This window comes from Stegodyphus dumicola, chromosome 4, assembly GCF_044657685.1.
Source record: "Stegodyphus dumicola isolate Sdum_Otavi_A_Nest chromosome 4, ASM4465768v1".
NCBI lineage: Eukaryota > Metazoa > Arthropoda > Arachnida > Araneae > Eresidae > Stegodyphus > Stegodyphus dumicola.
In genome coordinates this window covers 74,208,379-74,235,228 of record NC_140771.1, presented here as the reverse complement: position 1 = coordinate 74,235,228, position 26,850 = coordinate 74,208,379, and the positions used below count along the sequence as shown (strand labels likewise).

General features: G+C 33.8%; 1 protein-coding gene across 3 annotated transcripts; it reads right to left on the bottom strand.

Annotated features, from left to right (window-relative positions):
- Nucleotides 1-916: 916 nt before the first annotated feature.
- LOC118188358 (uncharacterized) lies at nucleotides 917-24,474 on the bottom strand. Of its 3 annotated transcripts, none has more exons than XM_085815090.1 (2): nucleotides 21,432-24,474; nucleotides 917-8,994 (listed from the first exon to the last, which is right to left on the bottom strand). In XM_085815090.1, exon 1 carries the CDS (start codon nucleotides 23,564-23,566, stop codon nucleotides 22,469-22,471), a length of 1,098 nt encoding a protein of 365 aa, XP_085671216.1. In that variant the 5' UTR covers nucleotides 23,567-24,474; the 3' UTR covers nucleotides 917-8,994; nucleotides 21,432-22,468. The 3 variants fall into 2 exon arrangements, 2 of the variants coding, with proteins under 2 accessions (XP_085671216.1, XP_085671217.1); XR_004758105.2 differs by lacking the exon at nucleotides 21,432-24,474 and adding an exon at nucleotides 13,489-19,328.
- Between the last annotated feature and the right edge of the window lie 2,376 nt (nucleotides 24,475-26,850).

The following is a 26,850-nucleotide window of genomic DNA, read 5'->3' as shown; positions in this document are numbered from 1 at the left end:
TTTTCATAATTAATACTTATTTTCTCATTTTGTAGACAACAAACACTGCTCAGGAGTGGCAAGCCATAGAAGAAGCTTTTGCTGAAAAGTGGAACCTGCCACACTGTGTTGGTGCCATCGATGGAAAACACGTTATGATAAAAGCACCAGCAGGGGATGGCAGCACTTTTTACAATTACAAAAGTTTCAACAGCATTGTGCTGATGGCATCAGTTGATGCAGATTATAAATTTACATTTATTGATGTTGGATGTAATGCACGAATATCAGACGGAGGAGTTTTTGCTCAAACAAGTTTATTTTCGATGTTAGACAATAACTTGTTCGATCTGCCCAGCCCAACACCTTTGATTCCAGGTAGTGAGCCTGTGAATTATTTTATGGTTGCAGATGACGCATTTCCTTTGAAACGTTATCTGATGAGGCCATATCCTGGTCAAAAAATCTCTCCTCAGCAAAGGATTTCCAATTATCGACTGTCCAGGGCAAGGCGTTGCATTCGGGATATTATCAAATAGATTTCGTATCTTGATGCAACCAATACAGCTGCCTCCTGCGACAATTGATAAAATTGTTTCTGTATGCTGCTGTTTGCATAACTTTCTACGAGAAAGACCATCCAGGCAATTGTATACATTAAGAGAACTAATCGATCATGAAGATGGGGACTTTAATTTTATACCTGGATCATGGCAAAATGAGGAATCGCTAAGTAAGATGAAATCCCTGTGTAAACAAAATGGTTATAACACAGGGTCTGCTGATGTGAGAAAAAGTTTGTGATTATGTAAATAATGAAGGAAAAGTTGCGTGGCAAGATAAACATATAAAATATTATTAATTTCTCAATATATGTTATTCAATATATGTTCCCTGATTTCTCAATATATGTTATAATAAAAGATAAAGAAATAAAGATTATTTATAATTATTTTTATTTTATGTTACAAAATAATGTGGTAAGTAATAAATATATCTAAGTTTCTTATTTATTCTGTGTTGTTCATGGAATCTAATACATTTTGTTCTGTCTGTGCATCTGTGAGAATTTGGTATATTTTATATTTTGTGTCTGGGAGGAGTTGAGGGTCACGGATTAGATTTAGTTCGGAACCAACAAAGGAACCGAACTGTGTAAATGTATTTGGAGTAGTGTTTTTTTTATTTTAATATTGTAGAAATTTCTTCAAGTGTTGTTGTGGCTGCTGTGTAAATGTGATCGTGTTTCTGTTTTTTTGTTTGAAGTTGTAGTGTTTGATGTGTGTCTTTTTAGCTGTGGTAGTGTTTGTGTATGACATAGTTCTCTCTGTGTCTCTTCAGTGTCTTCAAAATCGTTGATGTCAAACATCTCCTCAGAATATCTGGTAACTTCTGCACTTCTTTCTTGTGTAGTAGTATCATTAAAATCCTGAAAATTAAAAAAACCACTTTAATTTTTACTATTTTCAGCTATCATTCATTCATATATAACAAATCAGAATTAACAAGCTATGGAAAACATGCAGAAATAAATATTTATAAGGATAATGAATATATTTCCTAAGCTTAATTTTTCAAGAGATAACAAAGTTGAATAGTCAAATATTTTGAATAAGAATACGAAAAAAACTCGTAATTCTGTTGTCTAAGTTGTAGCGTATTTGGTATCAATAAAAACATGCAATACATATATTTAAAAGAAAATATATAAGAAGTTAATGCTTATGTTTAAGTATGTTAAAAGTAACAAAATATTCACTAACTTATGTCTGATTTAGCTGTGAATATAAGTTTATCATTGAAAATGGTGTATATATATATATAATTTACAAATATATATATATAAAGAAACCGAGAAGAAAGCAAAGCTAATAATTACTGCAGTAAAAAGAAATAATTCGAGTGTTTTTAAAAGAACAGTATCTGTGCATGTACATCCCATATTTTTATAACTTTTCAGTGTGAAGCGGGGTTGGACTTCATTTACTTGTAAAAACTTTAACAATAATGAGTAAGATTTTGATAGTAATAATTACTTAAAATGCAATAAAAATTCATGTTTCTCTATTAATATTTTTAAATTAGAGGTAGTTGCATATTATCTCAACCACCTTAATAAAAATTGCCATACTCTGCACATAAAAATTTCACAGGCAACCCTGTTCATAAAAATCCTTCAGTCAAGCAATGTTTTAATTGTTGTGTTATTTTTGTTGTATTTGGAATTCTAATGATTTTGACAGACATTGTAATTTTTTTTTGGAGTTGGGAACCTTTAACTTACTTTTAAAATATCACTTGTGGAATCTGCCAGCAATGGAAGAAACTGCAGTAAAAATTCTGCAGAATATAGTATTTTGTCACAAAACCGTTAACGCAAACAGCGATGAGATGTGTTTGGTAAACAGTTGATGTGCAGTACAAGTTTATGCAATTTATTGTTTTTTTAAGTGAAAACAGATCACTGTGTACATGGAGAAAAGAATAACGCTAAAAGTTAGAGAAGTATTTTGCAAATTCATAAGTGTTTTATTTTTTAGTACTTAACATATTAGCGTAACCACCTCAAGTTTGGCAAATTTTTATAAATGAAAAAGAATGAGGGTAATGTTGCTTGACTGAAGGAATGTTTATGAGCATGGTTGCCTAAAGTATTGTTATGCTCATGGTCGACAGATTTTAGCACATTCTAGAAATTTAAAAGAGCTTGTACTAAAGTGCTTGTGATAACGTGTAAGAACCTATTTTTTAATGTATCATATAATTTTTACTTAATAATTAAAATTCATATTTAGATTTCTTTTTTCGGTAGGTTGATAATACTTTTCTGACTTACTATCAGATATTTGGAAATGGTTCTTTTTAAAAAAAGTCATAAAAACCACTAACTTGTACGAGTAAGTAATTTTTAACTTTACATTTATAAAGACCACCAAATATGTGACAAGGTGGTTGTGTTAATACATGAGTACCAAAATAGACTTACGAAGAGAAATTTAAGTACCTTAACTCTCATTTCAAAATAAATTATATATGCTTTTCTGGATGTTAGACTAATTGATTAAGACAACGCAATTCAAGGACTATCTGCCTATAGAGAGGGATGCTTCATAGAAGAATTTTTAGGGAAAAATGGCTCGTATCCATGTTTTGCATAAGAAAAAACAAAAACCAACCTTACAGTCAGCTTATTTGCTGGCATTCGAACACTGGTTGAATTACCAGTTATTTAGCAGTTTTATTGCTCAGCTATTTTGGAAATTATCAATAGAATATCATTCATTGGAAAAAGATTAGTTCTTCATATAAATTTAAAATATAACTTCTACTAACTCTGACACTTCTGATATTAGAAATTAAGCCCTGGTCCTATCCACTTTTACCTATACTTTAATGGGTATTGCACCTGTACTTTAATGGGAAATGGAATTTTTTTTAAGTAAATGAGCTTAAGAATAGTCTTTAAATATAAAGATTTCACTTAAGAAATTAAATAGCATACATAAATAAAATAATACTTTTGTACTGAAGTTATATAGAAATTGCTGTGAAGTGTGAGCTTTTGCAGATGACCCATCTGCTGCATGAGCTTGAAGATTTGGCTAATATAATTTACACAGCTAAGTACGTATAACAATATTATTTTATTTATCACAAAAACTGTTAAAGTTTTGACTATATTAAAAACAATTCTATAAATTTTCAAATAGTAAAGGGAAATTATTTACTTTATAAGCCAAATTATATAAATTTAAAAAGTAATGGCTTACCAAAGAAGTCACACTATTCCTTAAGGACACGGCATCACTTAAAAATTGTAATGATGTGTAAACAGAAATGACGAAAAAGAGCATATGGTATCTCCACGTAAACAACTTTTTCTTGTAAAACAATTACGTACTTTTAAAAGTTTAAATTCAAATACAAATAAACTTTTAATAAGAAAAGTAAGTTATTTAAAATGTATTCCACACTGTTCCTCCAATCTTTCATTCATAAACTAATATCGAATGAAATAAACGCTGTTTCCTTTTGTTTGGCGTTAATTACCACACCTACAGGGCGATAACTTGCCATTCTAAATATGACCACCAAGCAGATGTTTCATCCAATGAGAGCAGACCGTAGAGAAATGGTCTGTAGGTTTTGTGAATATGATACTACGATGAACTACTTACTCACTACGATAAAGAATGCTTAATTCATTGGTTAGCTTTACAAAATTGAAATGTTTTGCATAAGCGTTCTTTAACGAATTAAGGCAGTCATCCGGAAATTTACTTTGATATTTCTTAAAAAAACTAAAATTCAATAGTTTAAAAAATTTGAGTGAATTTAATTTTTTAAAACGCACATCTAACTGACAATAAATAGTGTTCATCATTTCATAATATAAATTTTTAAAATGTTGGTCTTGGTCTACACTTGAGTTTTGTAAATTTACACGATGTCTTTTTAAATTTGGGAGACACACTACAGAAATAGTCTCTTCATAAACTTCATAAAACGCAACAGAAGTTCGCATATTTTGAATTGCATCTTTTACTTCCTCTACTTTTTGACTAGAATATGCTATATCTAAGTTAGTTTTTTGTAAAGTATCAAATAGAACATCAGTACAACTAAACACTTTTGGCAAAAATACTTAGGAGAAAATTACCGTTAAATTCTTCAAGAAACATGTGATAACTTTTGCAATATTAATTGTATCGTTATCCCAGCCTTCTGGATTCTCAATAATATTTTCAAATAAATGAGATAGGCCTTGCCTTTCGCGTTTTATGGTATTTACCAAACGAGATGAATAGTTTAAACGTGTTGTAGCTAATTTTGTAAATTTTCTTTTAATAATTTCATTTAAAACATGATTTCTTTTAGTAGGCACCGAAAAAAATGAGGCTATGCCAGATATTGTTGAAAAAAATAATTTACAATCTTTTATAAACAATACAGATTGCGACAGAACTAAATTAAGTACATGTGCGCAACAATGCACAAACATAGCTTCTGGGAAAATGTCTTTTACTTTTTTCTGCGTCCCATTCAACGCTCCTGCCATGACTGCCGCCCCATCGTACGTTTGAGCAATCAGTTTATTCTTACACCCCCAACTCAAAATCATTTCTTGCACAACATTACACAAAGCTTCCGCTGAACGATTACCACTAACATCTTTAAAGAACAAAAATCTTTCCGCTGGTACATTACAATTATTAACATACCGTAGTACAACTGATAATTACGATTTGTGAGATATGTCAGATGTTTCATCCAGCATAATAGCAACGAATGGCGTTTCTTTTACCTCATTTCTAATTTCTGAAATTACAGCATTTTATCGATGCAATAATATCATTTTGTATTCTATTAGAGGTTCCAGAAAATACAGTTTCAGTTCTTAGATAGGTTGCTAAAAGGTCATCATATTTACTAATTAAAGTTATAATTCTATATAATTTTCTCGATTAAGAACGCAATCATCAACATTAACTGTAATAGATAATTAGATAATTTTAGCTTATACCGTCCGTTATTAAACGCGCACGCGAAAACGTATTCTACGCTTGCGCAGACACATATGCAAGTCGTAAAGTTCTTGCGCGCACGCGTAAACGCCTATGTGCATGCGTCAACGCGGCGCATGCGCAGAAAGATTTTAGCTTTGAGGTCCAGATTATGGGTGTCCGAATTAACGACTTTTGACTGTATAGCCTTGTTTTATCCAAATATTCTTGTCCTTTTCAATTACAATAAAAAGTAAACATGGCCAACTGTACAACTTATTCAATTCACTACAACCGGTTAACCATTTAAATTTTTCATACATAGATTTTTGAAAATGTCGTACACACTGTTGTCCTTTAATCTTAACGTTTTGCGATAGAATAATATCCGGTACCGGTCTACTTAATATAACTATTTCGTTTTTTGTAGTAAACTCTCGTCTCGAAAATGGAGTTTCCAATAAATCTTTAATTATTGAGACATCTGAGTTCTCCCTTCTGAAATGGGGTATTTATTATGAATATAAATTTAATACAATAAATAAAGTATACAATAAATAAAAAAATAGTAGTAATAAAATAAATAAATAAATAAATAGTAGCTTTTAAAGAATACAATAAACAAAGTATTTACCTACGAGTAGTCGAGGTTATAACTATAAAAACAGCTAAATTTACGAGAAATTCTACTAGCACTGAAGCAAAAATCATGTCTTGCGTTGTATGGTGTCATATCGTCGGCGAAAAAGCAAAGCTTCGGGCTTCCATGAAAAACTTATATTTTCAGCAGAAGTAGCACCACACGGCGCCCGCTGCTGCGGTGCCTCATCATCAGCCTAATGACATCAGGATGAGTCTTTGGGATGTTCATTGGTGCCGACAAACCGAAAGTCTATTCCACGTGCAGAGGATTTCACTGCACGCTGGCACAATAGAACGAACTGTTTCTTGTTCGGTCAGTGAATTAAATTATATTTATTAATTGTTTTTAACATTTGGAAATCATATATTCTGCGAAAAACATCTTGACAATTTTTAAAAACAAAAGCAGGGATATGGTGTTAGACAGATATAACTTATATACTGTCTGTAAGACACAATGAATGGTAAAATTTGGACTGTTCTGTTAAAATTCGTTTCTTTTTTGTCTAACAAAACAAAATTGTTTTTCAGAGAATTATTTCTATAAATATAATACATCTTCGAAATTACTTTACTACACTAAAACATTTCCCTTTATATTTATGAAATACTTCTTTTATATTTCCATAAAAACAAAGTCTTACAATATATAAATTTAAACATTAACCGTCTACAAAATCGTATGGCCAGTTAATCAGTTAAAAAACCAAAAGCGCTTCAGCACGTAAGTCCCCGCTCTAATGCAACGCTTAACAAACCGTACCTTCGGATGATTCCGAATGCCAAGTGCAGGGAAAATAGCTGCATTTGCTTCAGTGCTATAGTATGCTGTGCTGCTTCTCCAGTAGCCCATACATATAAAGCGTGATTGTCTATTGGTGCTCAGTGCGCACACATCAAAACTTCCTATGTTCGTTTGCTTTTGAACGTGCTACGTGGTGCAGCACCTAGTACCGCTCGCACTGAGGGAATACAAGCAAGCAAATCAACATAATATTTGAATATATTATAAATAATATTTATTATATACTATATAAAGATAGGTGGAGAAAATTATTGTCTCTCATAATTTTGCCAGGGTGTGCAGTGCACATATGTACCGCACGCCACTGGTGTATGATCTTAAATTCACTTAGTGCGAAATCAAGTTATTCTACTTATATTCCATATCATTCACTGTATTTATGTAACTAAATTTTTCGTTCTAGATAAGAAATACATAAAAAAATTATTTTCTTCAATTTCAAATTTTATTTTCAAAAATTGTAAACCTCCATAGATTGTCGTAGATTATATAATTTTCTCAAAATGTGTTGTTATCCCAAAAATTCCATTTAAGCATGTATTCATGGTTTGAAATTTAATGTAGTTCCCCCAATGTGTGAGTTATTAATATCCAATATTTGAATTATTAAATCTTAAGGAAAATGTGATTTTGTTAGTGATAAAGCTATCTGAAATTAAGTAATTTTTATGTGAAAGCTAAAAGGTTTAACGAAGGGACTTAGCATAATAAATGTTAGTTGTCATGTTTTAGGCATTATTTGTATTTACCCTTTGCATTTTTATAACGTTTTTAGGCTTATAAATGAAAATAAGAAATAATAAAATTTCATCTAATATTAATGCTGTTTATTCGTTTCAAAAAGTAATTATTTAAGAGCCAATTTTCCCACAGAACTTCTGAATAATTTTGTATGTTTAAGTATGGCATAAACTGTAAATATCTTTAGCCTTTTCTACATATGATAGAAGAGAACACCAGAGAGGAACCCTGCCATGGTACTATGCCTTCTAGGAATTGCGTCCGTACTCCGGAGACCATTCAGGGGGGCGCGAATCTCACTGGTCCCACTTGGGCTTCCACGAAGTATGGAACCAAAGAATGCTATGACGAGTTAAAAATGAAGACCCTTTGCCCCGGTCACCACTCCAGGAGCATCGAATATTCAAAAGGCTGGTTCATACCAACGACTTTATATAACAGGAACCCCAAAGTTATCTCGTATACCCAGTATATATCTCGTTTGTCCATACCAGTACAAGTCCCCCCCACGAGGGACCGAATGAGACCAAACCCCCAAAGATTACCACGTATCATACGATGTAACAACTCCACAACCAAGGGGCAGACAGACAGTACCAGTACGGCTCCTGCCAAGCCTGAACCATCCAACAATAAACAGAGATTCTAGTCCTGTGAGGAGTGATTATATGCCCCCCGTTGTTGAGACTGCCTAAGTACAGATCCTAGCCAGTACTTCCCAGGAATTCTCCTGAGTCAACCCCGGGGGGGGGGGAGAGTAAACTCTACATATGACAAATAGGATTTCAACAATAATTATAATCTTTAGCGTAGTATTTAAGCGTAGCCCAATTTTTTTTTTTTCTTTTCCCTATCTTCGGCACATGTACTATTTACGTTTACATTGATTTTAACATATTGTAATACAAAAGAAATTGTTATTGGCGTTAACATAATTAAGCAGGCTCTCAGTTTGCGTTTTACGAACAATAACTGTCATGATATTGAAAACTCTTGGCAACTTAATATTGTGGGGATTTTAAACGATGAACAAATTAATTAACGAAAGACATTTTAATTAGACAAACGATTATTACATAAATTAATTTAACATTTAAGAGAATTAAACAAGTAATGATTCGTCAAAGTTCTTTTTGAACAGAAGCAGCGTCTCTGCTTTCACGTCAATCGTCTATCATCTCAAAACGGTAATTTCCCTAATTTTTGCTTGGCGCCTTCGCAGCTCGTAGAGAGAATGACGTCACGGCATCTGGTTTTCATCACAGCTCCAAGCGATCGGCACTACATTTCGGCCATCCGAGGGTGGACTGGCCCTCCAGGACACTGCAAAATAATAATAATAATAATAATAATAATAATAATAATAATAATAAAAAAAAAAAAAAGCAACAAGCAAGAATATACAATAACAGAAATAAGTGTTCGTGAAAAATTTTAAGGTGCCGTCCATTTCTTGAGGAATTCGGCACATGTGGTGGTGCATATGGGACCCTCATGGCATCCTTCCTTTATTACGTCATAGGTGTTGCCACCCTTAACTTTCTTGATCTTATAAGGTCCGAAATACTTCGCTCTTAATTTTAAGTGTGGTCTGAATTGAGTCCTTTTGATTGCCACTAAGTCACCAACTTTGTACGGCTGTGCTTGTCTTCTTTTGGCATTATATGTTTTTTTATTTTCCTGTTGGACTTGGAAAATTTGCCTCTTGGCTTGCTTTCGTAATTCTTCTCTTTGAGACTCGAATTGAGATTGAAACTCACTTTCTATCAGTTCTTTGAGCTGATCGGTGCCCTTACTGTTCATTTTAGTACCGAAGAGTAATTCGAACGGAGTAGTGTTAATGCTTCTTTGACATGTTGAGTTAAGCGTTCTCTGAACTTTGTGTGTATGTTTATACCATTCGGTTGGTTTTTTTAAGGACAGTTTCGCTAATACTGATATAATGACTTGGTTGATTCGTTCGACTTGTCCATTTGCTCTCGGCAGGCCTGTGGTGATTAGATGATGTTTAATATCTTCTTTAGCACAGTAGTCAGAAAACTCACTGGATGTGAAAGCCGTTCCTCTATCAGAAATGATCTGACAAGGGCTTCCAAAAATGGCCTTCTGATTCTCTAACTTCGCTATCACCTCGGCTGAGGTCGTAGATTTTGTTGGATAAATCCAAGTAAATTTAGTAAAGGCGTCGACCACTACTAATATGTGTTTGTAGTTTTTATGGGTACTTTCCAGAGGACCCAAGTGATCTATATGATAGGTATGCAATGGAATGTCCTCTTTGAATCGCGGATGTAAAAATCCTTCCTTTTTCCCAGCTTTACGATTTATTAAGATGCATAGAACACAATTTGCGATAACGTTTTCTATCTTCTGCCGAAGTTTGGGAATAAAATAGTATTCATCCAAGTGTTTCTCTGTATGTTTGATACCGGTGTGCCCTTTCTCGTGAGCATCTTTTATGATTTCAGTCTGCATACTTTCCGGTACGACTATCAATTCTTTACCGTCAATAAAGTTGTATAGTACGCCATTTCTATTACAATAATTTTCATAACTTGAGGTTTTCAATAATTCCTTAATGGTTTTTATTTCAGTGTCATTTTCTTGAGCAAGTTTTAATTTAGGTAAGATATTTTCAACAGAAATACATAAGACGTTTACAGGAGCTCTACTTAGAGCATTAGAGCATCTACATGTGGCATTCTAACGCCTTTACGATGCTCTATAACATAATCGAATTCTTGTAACAACAGAGCCCAACGAGCAACACGCGTCGCTAAATCTCTTTTTACCATCGTCCGTTGAAATGCTGAACAGTCCGTCACTATCTTAAATGAAATTCCCAAAAGGTAAACACGGAACCTTTTCAGTGCTTCTACAATCGCGAGGACCTCCAACTCGTAACTTGAGTACTTTTTATCTGCATCAGACGTTTTCCTACTCATAAAATAAGTGGGGTGAAAACTGCTATCACCTGGGGGTTTCTGCATTAGAATCGCCCATATCCTTCTATACTGGCGTCTGTGTGTAGTTCGGTTTCATAATTAGGGTTATAAATTGCAAGCACAGGCTTCTCAGCTAGCGCTGATTTCAAACGATTGAATGCGATCTTTTGTTCTTCACCGAATTCGAACTTATTACCCTTTTTTAGCAGGTCGCTAAGTGGCTTGGCAATTATAGAGTATTTATTAATAAATTTTCTGAAATACCCTGTCAGCCCAAGAAAACTGGATCTGTTTTAAATTAGATGGTTCAGGGAAATTTATAACAGCTTGCGTCTTCAAGGTGGATGGGAAAATTTTACCCTCTTCTATGACATGACCTAAAAAGTCAATTCGTTTCTTTAAGAATTGCGATTTTTTAAAATTTATTTCCAATCCGTATTCACTCGCTAGATTTAAAACTTGACTCAGCCTCTCGATTCCCTCTTCGTATGAGGCGGACAAAATGATGATATCGTCCATGTACGGCAAAACGATGCCATCGTTAACTAACGGTCGGAAAATGGTATTTATGAATCTCTGGAATACAGCTGGTGAGTTACAGAGTCCAAACGGCACTTTCAAAAACTGGTACTGTCCTTCATGCGTAACGAATGATGTGTACTTCCGACTTTCCTTTTCGACGTCCACGTGAAAAAAGCCATTTTTGAGATCAATAGTGCTGAAAATACGTGCTTCTTGAAGGCGGTCTAGGATATCCTCAATCAGGGGAAGGGGAAATCTATCCTTTACGACAACTTTGTTTAAACGACGATAATCAACGCAAACTCTTGGTGTCCCGTCTTTCTTTTTAACGATGACCAATGGGCTCGAATATTCCGAAGAACTCTGTTCTATAATTCCTGACTTTAGCCATTCGGATATTTGGGTTTCAACAATTTTCTTTTCCGCAAACGGTAATCTACGCGGTTGATGCGATACTGGTTTGTTATTTTTAACGAAAATTTTTAACTGTATGTCCGTTGATTTGGTCTTACGTGGCATATAGTTCGAAACTAACTGTTGAACAGTCTCTTTAAAGTAGTTTGGAACACTACGTGCAATGTTTATTTCTTCTTCGTTACTAGCTAGGTCAACAGGTAAAACAGATATAATATTTACTTTCTCTACACTCTGTGACTTACTTTTTATGGTAACCCCATTTTCATTTATTAATATTTCACCTTTTAATATTACGTTTAAGCCTAAAATGGCTTCATGTGTCATTACATTGTTGTCTACAACACAAATATCTGCAGTACACTGGAAATCATTAATTTTAATATTACCTTTAAAGAAACCTAGAGGTTTTACTTGACATTTACCAAACTCACTCAGCGTTGAACTTACGGGCACGAGGCCTTCGATATTCAGTTTATCAAAAGTCGATCTACATAACAAAGTAGTTTGACTTCCTGTGTCTATTAACGCGGTTACATATACATCATTAATTTTTACTTCTTTGGTCAACTTCGAGACTACATCAATATTCACGTTTGATACTTCTGGTTTCGAATTCGTATTTGAGCATTCGAAACTTCGGTGCCCAAATTCTTTACATTTAAAACACTTGACTCCCTTATCTTTATGAACACATTGTTTGGAAATATGACCGCTTTCACCGCAGTTGAAACAGGTTGTATTGCATTTAATTTCAGGAATTGTTCCTCGACTATCGGTTACGTTACGCTTTGTCTGGTTAACAGAATATTTTGAGTCATATTTATGCCTAGATTCAATTTTTTGTTTACTTTCAAATTTTGTTTTAGACGTTCGCGACTTTTCTTCATCATCACATATCTGTTGATAAAGCTTCAATTTGTTCTTAAAATCAGTTAATGTTTGTGACCCATACAAGCAAGATTTTTTAAACGCGGAGCCTGTTATACCATCTATAACATATCGTATTAAAGCAACATCTTCAATTTGACCATTTTTAGCAATTCTTTTCATATTTAAAAAATACTCATCAAATGTTTCATTGCTCTTCATTTTTTGTTTTGATAATAACTCATGCAGTTCGGCTGAATTGCAGCTGGACCGGAATTCATCAAGAATGGCATTCTTAAAAACTTGCCATGAGTTCAACTTTGGTTCACTAAGAACAAATAGTTTTGCTTTGCCTGTCATCAGGCGTTTAGCAAAAATCAGTTTTTGTAAATCATTTAACTGAAGAATGGTAGCTGCATCTTCAAAACTTTCGACCCAACTACTGACATTTTCGTGGCTTTGGCCATCAAATTGAGCAACAAAAGATTTGATGTCTTCAATAGTAACATTTATACTACAGTTATGAAATACATTCGACTTGTTTTCAATTGTACTAAGAATATTATCATTAGCACATTGGGAAGGAAGTTGTCTCACTGTGGCACCAGAATTGTTTCTTAGTTTCGTTTCATCTCGAACATTATCATCTACTTCATTTTTATCCCCACCATCCACACCCTCTAAATCACTTTCGTTTTCACTTTCTTCTAAAATTACATTATTTTTAAGCAATTCTAAATTATTCAGATAAGAAACAATTCGGGTTGCTAAGTCATCTTGTGTGCCAGAGCTATTAATGCATAAAACATTGGCAATGGAAATTAATTCATAAGCCTGAAAATCTTGTTTGATTTTTTCGAGTTTTTCATTAAGTTCTTTACTATTCTCTTCTAAAGAGAAACCACTAAATTGTCTTAACCTTTTTCGATTATTTCTGTCGCCCACATCGTTAAATATTATTTTGTGTAATAATTTTATATTATGCGCTTTTTCACTTTTCAGGACATCTTCCATTCCCGGCACATCAATTAGAAACATAGTTAATAAAATTGAGAAAATCACTCACTTCATATAATGGTAATCCACGATGTTCCTGGCTCTATAATCCGGAAACAGAAACGAAACAAATTACTTCCATACCATCCAATGGATCACAAATGCTGTCGACAAGAGGCGAGTACAAACAGATTATGTCCGATGGATTTTTGGCCACAATTCACGTCTTGACACTTGACATCCAGTATTATTAAAATTAATTCCAGTCCTTAATAGAGCCGCACACTATTTACTCACTATTACGCAGTTTCAGTTCAGGTAAATCAGCATACATTCCTAGGAGTTTGATGAGGTTTTTGTTCGAAACATAGTTGATTATACATTGCAAAACAGTCCAGAACAGCAACAGTTGTTCTTCAAAACCGGTAGTAATCCAGGAGAAAGCAGGTAAAACTACAGTTCATTCGAGTGCTGAAGTGCTATCCCACTTCTGAGAAAATTTTTGTGGGGATTTTAAACGATGAACAAATTAATTAACGAAAGACATTTTAATTAGACAAACGATTATTACATAAATTTAACATTTAAGAGAATTAAACAAGTAATGATTCGTCAAAGTTCTTTTTGAACAGAAGCAGCATCTCTGCTTTCCACGTCTATCGTCTATCATCTCAAAACGGTAATTTCCCTAATTTTTGCTTGGCGCCTTCGCAGCTCGTAGAGAGAATGACGTCACGGCATCTGGTTTTCATCACAGCTCCAAGCGATCGGCACTACAATATTTTGGGTACTTATGATCTATGCAACTAAGAAAAATTCAAAATTTAATTGGCATGAAAAACTAAATTCATGTCTGCTTTCAAATTCAGTAATATTTAAAAGAGAAGAATTTTAACACGTTATGAAGCACATTATTCAAAATTATAGGTACAGTTTAATAAATGAAACAAAACAAATAAAATTCCATTAAATATATTCTTGAACTGTAATCATAAATATTTTAAAACTGTTCGTTCATTAACCTTCTAATTCAGGGTAATAAAGAATCTGGAAAAACCATTCAACTTTTTAATTAAACATATTTTGTTTTCTTGTTATAAGAAGAAATTTTCCTAATATACTGAATTAAAAAGGTCTTGATATTCTGTTAAGCTAACATTTTCGCCAGTATAATTAGGCAACATTTATTGCAATGCTTTAGAAAAGTTAAAAAAGGGTTAATGAATTTTTACAAGGACTCTAATTATCTCTTTTATTTCATTAGGTCTGTGAGCTTCATTTTACTGCATGTGAAATTGAAAGATTCTTGGAAATGTATGATGAGAAATCCGGCAGAAATGTTGTTTGGAGAAATTGAAATTAAAAGTTTTGATGAAAATAATATTGACTTATTCACACTGAGAAGGATTTTACTAGTGCCTTCCATACATTACAAGTAACACATAATGTTCTGCCTGCCATAACTTATGTCGCTGGTTATTGTGAGTATAGGTTTTAAAGACCGTGAAATGTGAATTTTGTCAGGAAAACCTTACTTTAAATAAAAAACGTTGGAATTGGGTGAAGAGTAGCGTTTCATACTGAATGTGGACCAAGGTGGACTGCTTTGTCTGCATCCAGATATAATAACTAAGGTATCGTATAACTGTACTGAAGTAAAAATTTACTACCTGAAGATTATGAAGATAGTTTTTGAATGTAATAAAATAAGTATCGCTTATGCATTACTGTACCAAACTGTAAGAGTTTTATATTAACGTTTATAGCTTATGACAAGTGTATTAAAAGGAACTCCTTGGAAAATATTCTAAATTTTGTTTATTAAGGATTCATGCAACAAATTCTTTAAAAAACTACTGTATTCAAATTTTGGTGATGAGTTGAGGAACATATCAGGAAAAAACTTCAGTAAAATAGATAATTTGTCGTTAATTTAAATGAGGCTTTCAGTTAATATGTAATTGTTTGGTAAGTTTTGCGTATAATTCTCTAATTGCTTAGATAATTCTTTGGTCTTACATACATTTCTCTAAGTGCAGGATTTTACAGCTGTATTAATATTTCCAGTATGCTGTAATTTCATTTCCTAAAAATTCAGTTTTTTTTTTAAAGTGGTTTTCTAATGGTTTTTTTTTTAAGTGGTTCCTTAATAAAATTTCTGCTGATTAACTGGACTTTCAATAAAATGCAAATTTATTCTAAATGTGTTGAAATGAATTCTGTAAGTAGGTCGAAGTATTAGTTTATTCTATTTAGTACTAGTATAAATATTGTTAAAATTGCTGCTGACAGCGTTTAAATTTATGCGGAAAGGAATTCACTTGCTATAATGGTGCAGTAATTTCAGTTTCTGTTACATATTGTTTAAATTCTAAATTTTGTTTCAGCTTTTAATTTGAATAATCATACTTAACTGAAATAAATAAATAAATAAATAATAAAAAAAAAAAAAACAGGTTTCTCAAACATTTTTAAGGGTCTGAAATTTTTCGAGCTTTGAGAAATTAGATAATGATAGTAATTACTCACTCAAAGTTATTCTTGGGATTAAAAACTGGAGTAATGCTTAATAAGTAATGGCACTACAAAAACTTTTTAAAGTCATTTATCTGCTAAATAGTGTTGATTTTTTTCTTTGTGAGTTTTTAATATTTTATAATCTTTGAAATGCTAATAAATTTTTTTGAAGCAAAATTTTCTCATTCTTTTCATGAAACTCAAACTGGAAGATTTTTGGTAAATGAAACTAATAGTAACTTTTTAAAATATATTTTTAGTTACTTTAAAAATATTTTTCGTGCTTTTAATATTTATTACAAATATGCTATTGAACAACACTTTTTTAACTTTGTTTTCTAGTAAAGTACTGAAAGATAATTATTATCGTCGACTGATGGCTGCCACCTGACATTTACTTTCGTCTTTTGGTTTTACTGATGTTCTTCACGTGATACAGAGTAAAAGGAGGCGCTGCTTTCTGAAACTCAAATTCACTATATGTTCTTAGTTTCCTCCCTGCGGACGAAGGTACGGGGTCTCCTTGTTGTGATGTCACTTTTCAGTGAGAAGGCTTTCTTAACTCTCAGTTGTGTCGGTAAAGCACAAGTCCTGAACCTTTTTCTAGGAAAAAAAAAAAAAAAATTCCTTCTTCCAATGCAATGGGGTAAACCACAAGTCCAACTTTTTCATGTCCAAAACCCCTGAAAAATTCTTAATATATTCTCGAACCTCTTAAAGTAGCTAAAAAAAGAAAGAAAGAAAAAGAAAACCGAAAACAATATTCTGTAGTCAAATTTTAATAAACAGAAATTAAACATGGCAATAAGGAATTGTTAATAAAATTTATATTTGCACAAATCTTTCAAAGGAAGCAGGAGAGAAAACAAGCTAATGATATTTTGGTTCCTATTTATTGGAGTTTTATAAATCACGGCAAATTGTTGCTAACAGCAATTCGCATATCTATTTGTGCATCCTAGGTATTTCTGAATTTTGTTTTGGTTCACAAAATAGCACTAAATTCAGACTCACATAAGTATGCTGTTGCTAATGGGATGATCACTAGTGCCTTTTCACTAAGTTTTGAGAATTGAGAAACATCAATATTGTTCAAAATTATTGCTTTTAAACTGCATTTCAAGAATACGACTTGTACACAGTTCTAAAAGATCTATCATCCCTTCTTCATCATCCGGCATATTATCCAAATTGAAAGAGTATGGGTTTAAAGTACATGTTTGCGAAGTTTTCAGATTTTCTCCTTTAAAATATACACCAAATGACTATGCAACCGCCTTCGCCGGGAATCGAACCACGGACCTCTGGAATACCGGCCCAGCGTGCTACCATTACACCACGAAGGCACGCTAGGGAAGTGGAAGAAATACCTTATAATATTTCCAAATGTACGGCAAATTTTTCCGCGCATATTCTCATGCGCAAGAAATATGTTTTGCACGTGCATCAGTGATGTGCGTGGGATTTTAAACAATGAGTTAATTTTTTTTTAACAAAAAGAAAAATATTTTCTCGCCCACCCTAGAATATTATTTCTCACTCCTAGTTGGTATCTATGGAGTAAATAGTCAGGTGCAACACTTATGAATTAGCGACGAGCTAATGATGATTGCCTTAAGGCACATTTTAATACGATATTATCATTAGTTTATCTTTCGAATTTTTAGGGTATTACTAAAATTTTGTCTTCCTATGAGTTTATCATTTTATGGTGCATGAATTTTAAAATTAAGATCGACATTTCATTTTTCTAAACCACGGATATTAGGTAACGAGCAGGCACAGGTGCTGGGAGAAATTTCCCGAAGCACCATCCATTCCTAAATTATAGTAAACCTTCAAAACGAAGCCTTTATTCAAACTGGCGATTTTTTACTTAGATCGGCAAAGGAACGTCCAGGAATCTTGATGAAGGTAGTAGTTTTCATAGTACTATATACTAAACTTCATAAGTGTGCAGGGAACTCCTAATATCTTGATGAACAATGACTAATTTGAAAATTGCATTTTTATTCAAACTGGTTATTGTTCTCTTAGATCTTCGAAGGAAAACAATATCTCGTAATCTCGATGATGGTTGCACTCGTCATGATACTGTATACTGAACTTCATAAGTGTGCCAGGCACTTTTGTGTCTTAATGCTGAGATACCCTTGTACTTAGGTTAACAATGATCAACTTGCATAAAGATGCTGGCACATGTAATGGAAACTGGCTAAGCTAGTCAGATGATTCCCACCCCTTCCTGCATACAAGCATGCTTTCTCTGGCTTTTTAACTTAATCCAGTAGTTTTGGAAGTTAGCTTTGTTAACCAGCGGCGTTATAAGGGCAGGTTGTATTAAATATGATAATAAAAGAGTATAAAACATGCCATAATATTTTAATTTTGTAATTAAATTATTTATAATTTAATTAAAATTTTTTTGTTATTAATTTTGTTGAGATGATATAAATTACGCAATTTTTTTTAGTCCAAAGGGGCTTTGTCCCTGAAGGACTATTGTTTTCGTTTTGCGATTTTGCGTCGGACTCATAAACGTCGGTTCACTTTTCAAACTGTTGCCACAAAATGTTAGAGTCCTGCATTATATTTGAAGAAATTAAATAATGAAAAATCTGCATAAATGATTGTCTATTTCTCGCATTGTGATAAAACAATGGTACATAGAGCCATCGAATTTTGAATGACGAAATCCTACTGCGAATATGGGCATCTGAAATCCCAAATTTGGAATTTGTTTTATTATAGATTTTATATTTTGTAAAACTTTAACGAATTTTTGATTTACAAACTCAATGCTTTAAAAGTGAGAAATGGCAACGTTATATAGAAAAAAAAATACTTTTATCTCCAGCTCGCGAGACTGTGTATATCGGAAATTCTAAAGATATCCTTAATTTAACATTATTTTGCGATATTGCTCTTGAACTGAATTTTATGGTTTAAGTGCAAAGAACATGATATTTAATAAATAAAGGTAACACTCAAAACGTTAAAAAAACGCCCCTTTGGACGTAATTTAAAATCTGAAACATTTCAGATTTTTTATTTATTTATTTATTTTTGCGTAATTTATATCATCTGAAATATGAAAGAAAGCGCAGCAAAATTTACAAGACATCTTGCTACCAAATGACCTACTGATAAACAAGCAATAGAAAACATTAGAGAATGCTGGTAATTTCGTATTTGTTATTGAAAGGTACCTGATTATTGCTTGCGAATTTTGCAGTTTTTAGAACGCATAATAACAGAATTGAGGGATTTCCTTTGAAAATTTCTACTGTGGTAGCCTTGAGTACTTTGCATGCATTGCTGGAATAAGTTATCGAATTATTTTCGAATAAAGTTTTGTAATTTTTTTCTACAAAAAAAAAAAAGAATACTTGATAAGCATGTACCTGAGCTTTTCTTTCGTGCAGAAATATGATTCGAAGATAAATCCATGTTGATGAATTAGGTGTAGTAGACCCCGCTTAATACGATCCATTCATCCACTACAAATTTGACAACATTAACGGAATGTGATAACGTTAAACAATGGAAAAAAAAAAAATCTGAAATGTTTCAGATTTTAAATTACGTCCAAAGGGGCGTTTTTTAACATTTTGTGTGTTACCTTTCTTTATTAAATATCATGTTCCTCGCACTTAAACCATAAGATCCAGTGCAACAGCAATATCGCAAAATAGTTTTGAAACGAGCATATCTTTAGAATTTCCGATACAGAGACTCACGCGCTGGAGATAAAAATGTTTTTTCTGCACAACGTTGCCATTGCTCGCTTTGAAATCCTTGAGTTTGTTAATCAAAAATTCGTCAAAGTTTTAAAAAATAGGAAATCGATCATAAAACAAATTTCAAATTTAATCTTCCACATGCTCATATTCGTTGGAGGATTACGTTATTCAAAATTCGATGACTCTATGTACCGTTGTTTTATCACAATACGAGAAATATACATACATTTATGCAGATTTTTCATTATTTAATTTCTTCAAATATAATGCAGGACTCTAACATTTTGTGGCAATAGTTTGAAAAGTGAACCGACATTTATGAGTTCGACGCAAAATGCCAAAACGAAACTAATAGTCCTTCGGGATTCAAATCCCTTTGGACTAATAATCCTTCAAAACAGCAATGAAATTCAACCAATTTAACATAAATCTAACTAGAAACACACAAATATCTACTTTCACAGTATTTTAGTTAGGAAAAGGCAAAAGTTCATTTCATAGCATTTCTGGAAATCATTTGACCCATGCGTCACCATCGAGATAGATAAGGCCTGCGCTCTGAAACGAAACTGGCTTGTGACGTCACGGTTAGGAGACCCTCAGTAAATTTTTTGTTGACTTTTATAAGTTGTAATTTTTTATCCATTATGTTTTAAGAATTGAATTTATGTTTACTTTTGACATCTGAAGCATCATCTCTTGTAATAATTACTAACACTAGTAATATAAAAATTGTCAGCAAAATTTATGATTATTTATTTTAATTGGAAACTAATTTTATATGAAATAACTGTCCTAAGGGGTTGAAAGCATAACACTTATTTCATTACATAATATGTAGAATATCAAATGCAGAGTAAATTTGATTTTTGACAGAGTTCTGTGTTCTTAAATTTAAATATCAATGTTTTCTGTAAATCGTTAAATATCATTTTATCATGATGAAACTTAAATGCATATGTTTAGCTAATATAGATTCTGTTCACTTTTAAAAATGTTATTATCATGCAATCAGTTTGCTTAAAATTTGTTATGCAATATAAATCTTTCTGAGAATGATAGAAAAGATTCTAAAGTAATGTATGTAAGATTCATATTAAGGTAATTAAATTGCGAAACTGAAAAATGAAATTTTAAAAATGTACAGTTATTGAAGAAGCAGTAGTAATTGAATTCATATGTAGACATACTTGTTTTCATTGTATTCAATTCAATGCAATTTTAAAAACAATTTTTTAAATTATCTTTTAAATTACAATCTTTAATTTGAGTACGTGGCACCACCAAAAGCTATGTAAGTTAAGTTAAAAAAATTGCTTACAGAAAAGTTTTGAACATGATGTTAGGATTTATATTTTCTTTTCATCTGGATATTAACAGAAAAAAATATTTTCAGAACAGAGGTAACTTATAGTTAAATAGGTATGATGCAAATATTTGCAAGAAATTTCAGTTTCTAAAAGTTTTTTAAGTATTTCATATATTTTTAAAATATTTTCAAAAAAATTGTGTATAACTTTATTTAAAAAACTTTTTTCCTGTCTTATTTGGAATTTTAATATTGATAGTCTTCAGAGCTATGTAATAAACGTTACCTCAATTTAACTACAGATTCTGTCGAATAATTATGTAGCATTAAGAGGAAAACATTAACTGTAATACAGATTAACATACAATATGTAAGTAAGAAATAATTTAAGACTAGTGTTGTATCTCTCAATAGAATTCTAAAAGGTAAAAAGAAATCTCTTACCTTTTCTTTCACCCGGGAGCCGAGCTTGTTCCATTCTAATTCTTATTCGATGAAATATCTAAATAATTCCAAGCTTTTGCATAAAAACTGACACTTCTGTATAAATAAAGATATTATATTTAGATACAGTTATATACAATTATTAGATTACATGAAATTACGCGCTCTCCAGCTAACATTCAATCGAGTTCGGATTCAGAGTTCTAACTACGTTTTTCCGTAGGAAATCTAATCGGTATCTTTTACAAAATTGGCCTTGGCTACAACGAGCCTTAATCCAATCGGTTTTGATCATGCCATACGGCCAGTTGATTAGAGAGAATAGTGGTGCAATACGCACCCGCACAGAGGCGAAAAAATTCAAAAGGATAAAAATCCTGCGATTTTAAGCAAAAACAAAATGAGCAGTGGCTGTCCGAGCGGCGAAACGTTTCTGCGTTTACTCCTGAATTTCTTCGCTCACCCACCAAGGTCGTCATTCGTCGAGGCCAGTCACGAGGGTGGTCACCCACCCAAGTGCTGACTCTCCGGTTGCTGCTTGAAAAGAAGCCAAAAGTTAAAAGAGAGGTTCATGGCGTTAATGAATAGAATTTTTCAGATAATATTTTTAACTGTGATACTTGAAGTTAATCAGAATCCTCGGCGAACTTTATTATCGACATGACTGCTTGAAATCCTAGCATAAACTTTTCAGCAGAGTTCTTCGCTGTTCTTATTTTTCTTATATGATTGATGATGTTACTTAATAAGTTATTGATTTTGGGGTCTTTGATCCATTCTATTGCTTCATTAAGATCTTCAGGCGGAGGTTGGATGTTTCTACTTCTATTACGACTGGATTCGGCGTTTTGAGTGTTTCCATTATCAGTTCTTGTCGGGAGAGGAGGAAAATCTTCGTTGTTATTTCTAAATTTTGGTGCACTTGGTACAGGTTTTTTCTTTTCGAATTTTTTCTGATAAACCTCACATCCACGATATGAGGATACATGTTGCTTCGAGCAGAAAATACATGTTGGCTTTTCTTCCGGTTTTAATGGTCATAGTTTGCTTCGATGGTGTGCTCCGCACTTACAGCATCGTTCCGGTTTCGTGCATAAATGTTGGGAATGTCCGTATTCCTGGCAGCGAAAGCATTGAAATATTCTTTTCTTTGGTTGATATTTTTCAATTTTTATGTTCATATTGAACATATTGTCAAGATGATAAATGGCATATCCTGCTTTGCTTTTCTTCAATTCAATTAGGAAAATAGGTAATTTTTCGAGATTAAATTTTGGGCTGCGTGTGAATTGTTTCACCTTCAAGACTGGGAATTTACGTCTTTCAAGATCATCTTTGATCAGTTCTTCTTGCATGCTGGCCGGTAGATTTTTTAATATCACTTTCAATGGTTTTTCACTTTCGAGTCTATATGTGTGAAAGGGTATATTCCTGGCATGTAGTAAGCGTGTGGCAGCTCTATATTCGTTGGGAGTTTTGACTTTCACATAAATAGATTGCATTTTCGTTTCTGCTTCGAATTCATCCGAGCATACCGTTAAAAGTAGCTCTCTTATCTCCATCCAATTTACTTCTTTTTGTGTAAATACAATTGGTGGTGGAATTTCCGTTTCACTGGTGGTCTCCATGTTATTTTCAATATCTTCTTTTTCTTCTAAGTCTTTAAATCTATTTTCGGTGATGATTTCCATAGACGCAGTTTCTTTCGGAATCTTCGCAGTTTTCTTGGGAGAGATCCATTCATCCGTCAGGGTTTCGGGAGTTTTCCCGTGCTTAAGAATTTCCAGAAGATTGCTAACTCCGTGTTCTTTCATTAGTGCAGAGATTTGTCTTTCCCTTTCTTGGTCATGTAAATCGATTTTATACATTGCTGATTCAGTGGGTTTAACGTTTTCCGTATTTTGTATCATGCTTCTCTCCTGTGATGGTTCATCATTTTTCCCCTCATGCGAAGTTTTCTTTTTCTTATTCTTTTTCGTCTCAGGCGGGCTCAAAAAGTCATTCAACTTTAAAGGAAGTTTCTGTTTGCTATTTGAAGGTTTTTCTGAGAATTCCGTATCCTTAAAATCATAAGTCCGTTGATCCGGTTCCGTAATGTCTTCATCAGTATCGCCGACTGTCCTAAAAAAGGACATTTTAACTACCCGAAGGTAAGAAAAAAGTAAAGTGCAATCTCTGTCCGCCTACTGGACTGGGACAGATCTGCGAAAAAATAGAAAAAAATTATTCTCGAGTTTAGATGTAATGGTGCTGATAGTTCAGAGTTTAGATGTGGAGGCGCTGATAGTTCGGAGTTTAGATGTAACATCTCCTCCCACCATTGAGATCCGACGATGCGGAGGAACTCAATACACACAGGTCCAGTCGATGAGGAGGCCGAACAACTCGTCCAGCTCTGGTCATCACTCGAGGACTTGAGGCAGGTTCTGGAATACTAGCAGCCTGATCAGCCTGACCAGTTGCATGGTCGTTTCTATCTCGAGGTGCTCTGTCGGGGAACGGAGGGCCAACGGATTCGGAAGTAGAGATCTCCAACGGGAAAAGCCGGGGCACTGGACGAAGCAGAATTCCATTTCTTGTCTTGACCCTCGCTAGTCTAACTATTCCGTCTTTACTGGGGAAAAGCTCGACTATCTTGGCTAAAGGCCAATGTATGCGTCGTCTCTGGCTGTCTTCCAATAGAACGACATCGCCTACTTGCAACTGTTGAAATTTTCCCTTCTTTATTGCCTGTTGTCTCAACTGACCAAGATATTCATTACGAAATCTGTTTCGTAGATCATGTCTTATTCTCTGTCGGTATTTGGCTCGACGGTTTAGTTCTTTGGAATCTACGTAGTCCATATCAGGAACTCCAGATGACGGCAATTCTTGCAGAAACATCATAGGGGTCAGTGGTGATGGATCTTGATTATCCTCTGATACATATGTGATAGGTCGCGAATTAATCACTTGTTCACAGTCACATAATATAGTGTATAATTCTTCATAATTTAAGGACGTTCGACCTAAGACTCTTCTTAAATTTTCTTTCACCATTCGCACAAGCCTCTCCCACCAACTTCCCCACCAGGCGGCGGTCGGAGGGTTGAACTTCCATCGTATCCTTTGGATAGAAGCAGCTGAACATATGGCGTTCCAATTAACTTTCTTAAGAACACTGTTAGTCCCTACAAAATTAGTTCCGTTGTCGGAATATATCACATAAGGTCTACCTCTTCTGGCAATGAATCTACGTAAAGATTGGATGAAAGTTTCTGTAGATAGAGAAGTAACTAGTTCGAGGTGAATGGCTCTATAAATGGCACATGTATACAAGACTATCCACGCTTTAGACCCCTCACGGAGATAGAGAGGACCCGCTAGATCTACACCGACGACTTCAAAAGCCGCCCCTTCTCTGACTCGATCTTCGGGTGGAAATCCTGGCTCGACTTCCACTCTTTGTGAAACAAATCTTTTACATCTTACACATTTTCTGATAATATTTCGAATACTTTTCCTGGATTTTAATATCCAAAAGTTTTCTCTAAGATTTGTCATTAAAGTGCTGACACCAGCATGCTGGAGTTCCAGATGTTTCTCGTAGATTAGTCTCTCAACAAGAAGGTGTTTTGAAGGTAAAATGATAGGATATCGGAAATTTTCATTATCTTGACGCTGTAGGACGTTCGTTTTGGCACTTAAAATTCCATTTTGGTCTACGATTGGTCTCAGCGCACGAATGGCGGGATCGTTTATGCCGGTAAATGATTCTTTCTGTACTAGTCTACAAAGTGCCTTTTCAGCATTCTCCAATTCATCAACTGAGACATCAGGAGTGAGGTTTTTAATCTTTGTTCTTTAAATTGTGATAAAACCTGAAAATCCAAGCGATCATTCTCACGGTTTTTCTATATGAAGAGAAGTATTTGTAGTACCGGTCCAAATTGTCTCCATGATCTAGAAGATTCAGAATCGTTTTCCTTTTTTCCTTGTTTATAAGTTCTTCATCAGGCTTTTCTTCTACATGGGGCCACTCGTCTTCTGGTAAGTAAAGCCACGATGTGCCCTCCCACCATGCCGATTTCTGTAATTGCTCAATAGTACATTCTCTCGATGGGAGATCCGCTGGGTTTAAACTTCCAGGTACATGCCTCCAGTCAGATATTCTGGTAAGCGATCTTATTTCTTGTACTCGATTGTGAACAAACGTACCCCATGCTTGATCCCTTCTTATCCACCCCAAAGGTGTAGAAGAATCACTCCAGAACACTGTTCTACAATTCTTAAGTTTCAAATCTGATAGAATTGTTTTGGCAAGCCTGGCACCTATCAGACAGGAAAGAAGTTCAAGCCGTGGAATCGTAAGTTCCTTAATAGGGGCTATTCGACTTCTCGCACTTACTAACTGAACCTTTACACCTTCGATGGTTTCAGCTCTTAAAAATGCACATGTGGCATAGGCTCTTTTACTAGCATCCGAAAAAACGTGGAGCACTACGGTATCTTCGTTTTCGTAATCAATATTTAACCAACGAGGAATTTCAATCTGAGATAGCAGAGGCAATTGGTTCAACCAAGTCCCAAACTGCTCACTTAGGGGAAGAGGAAGATCTTCATCGCACTTAATCTTCTCGTTCCATGTTTCTTGCAAAATTAGCTTAGGAATTAGAGTTATCGGTGCAGTAAAGCCAATGGGATCAAAAATTTTCTGGGTAATTGACAAAACTTTTCTTTTGGTAATAGGTTCCCTCAAGTTAAATGTTTCTTCGATCTTGCAACTCAAACTATCTTTTTCTAAATCCCATACTAATCCTAATATTGGGACAACTTTCGTCTTCTTCTCTATCTCATCGATCATGTCAATGCGAAAATTTGATCGCCAACATCTCAAATTGAAATGCCCTGAAGCCAAAATCAATCTTGCTTCTTGAACGAAATTTTCGGCTTCATCTACGTGATTTAAGCTAATTAACGAATTATCGAGGTAAAATGAATCCCTCAAAATATTAGAAGTTTCTAGAAACTTTTCTGGGACTGTAACCAAAAGGTGACTAAGTGTAGCGGCTAGCAGAAACGGACTTGATGTGAGTCCAAAAACAACTCGGTTATGTCTGTAAATTTTAAACTTATGTTGATTATCGAACCATAGAAACCTTAAAAAATCTCTATCCCTTTCTGCTATTTTGATTTGACAAAAGGCCTTTTCGATATCAGATGACACTCCTATGCGATATATTCGAAAACGATTCAATATACGTGGAATAATTTCTATTAAATTTGGTCCTTTACTCAAACAATCATTGAGAGAGGGTGAATTCTTAGAACGTGCAGATGCATTGAAAACAGGCCGTATCTTTGTAGTTTCACTAGACTCTTTTATTACAGGTCTGTGTGACAAGTAGTGCACTCCTTCCTCCTTTTCCTCAGTTACTAC

Bases quoted from the DNA above. Each gene is read 5' to 3' on its own strand.
- LOC118188358 (XM_085815090.1), bottom strand. From the start codon at position 23,566: ATGTCCTTTTTTAGGACAGTCGGCGATACTGATGAAGACATTACGGAA.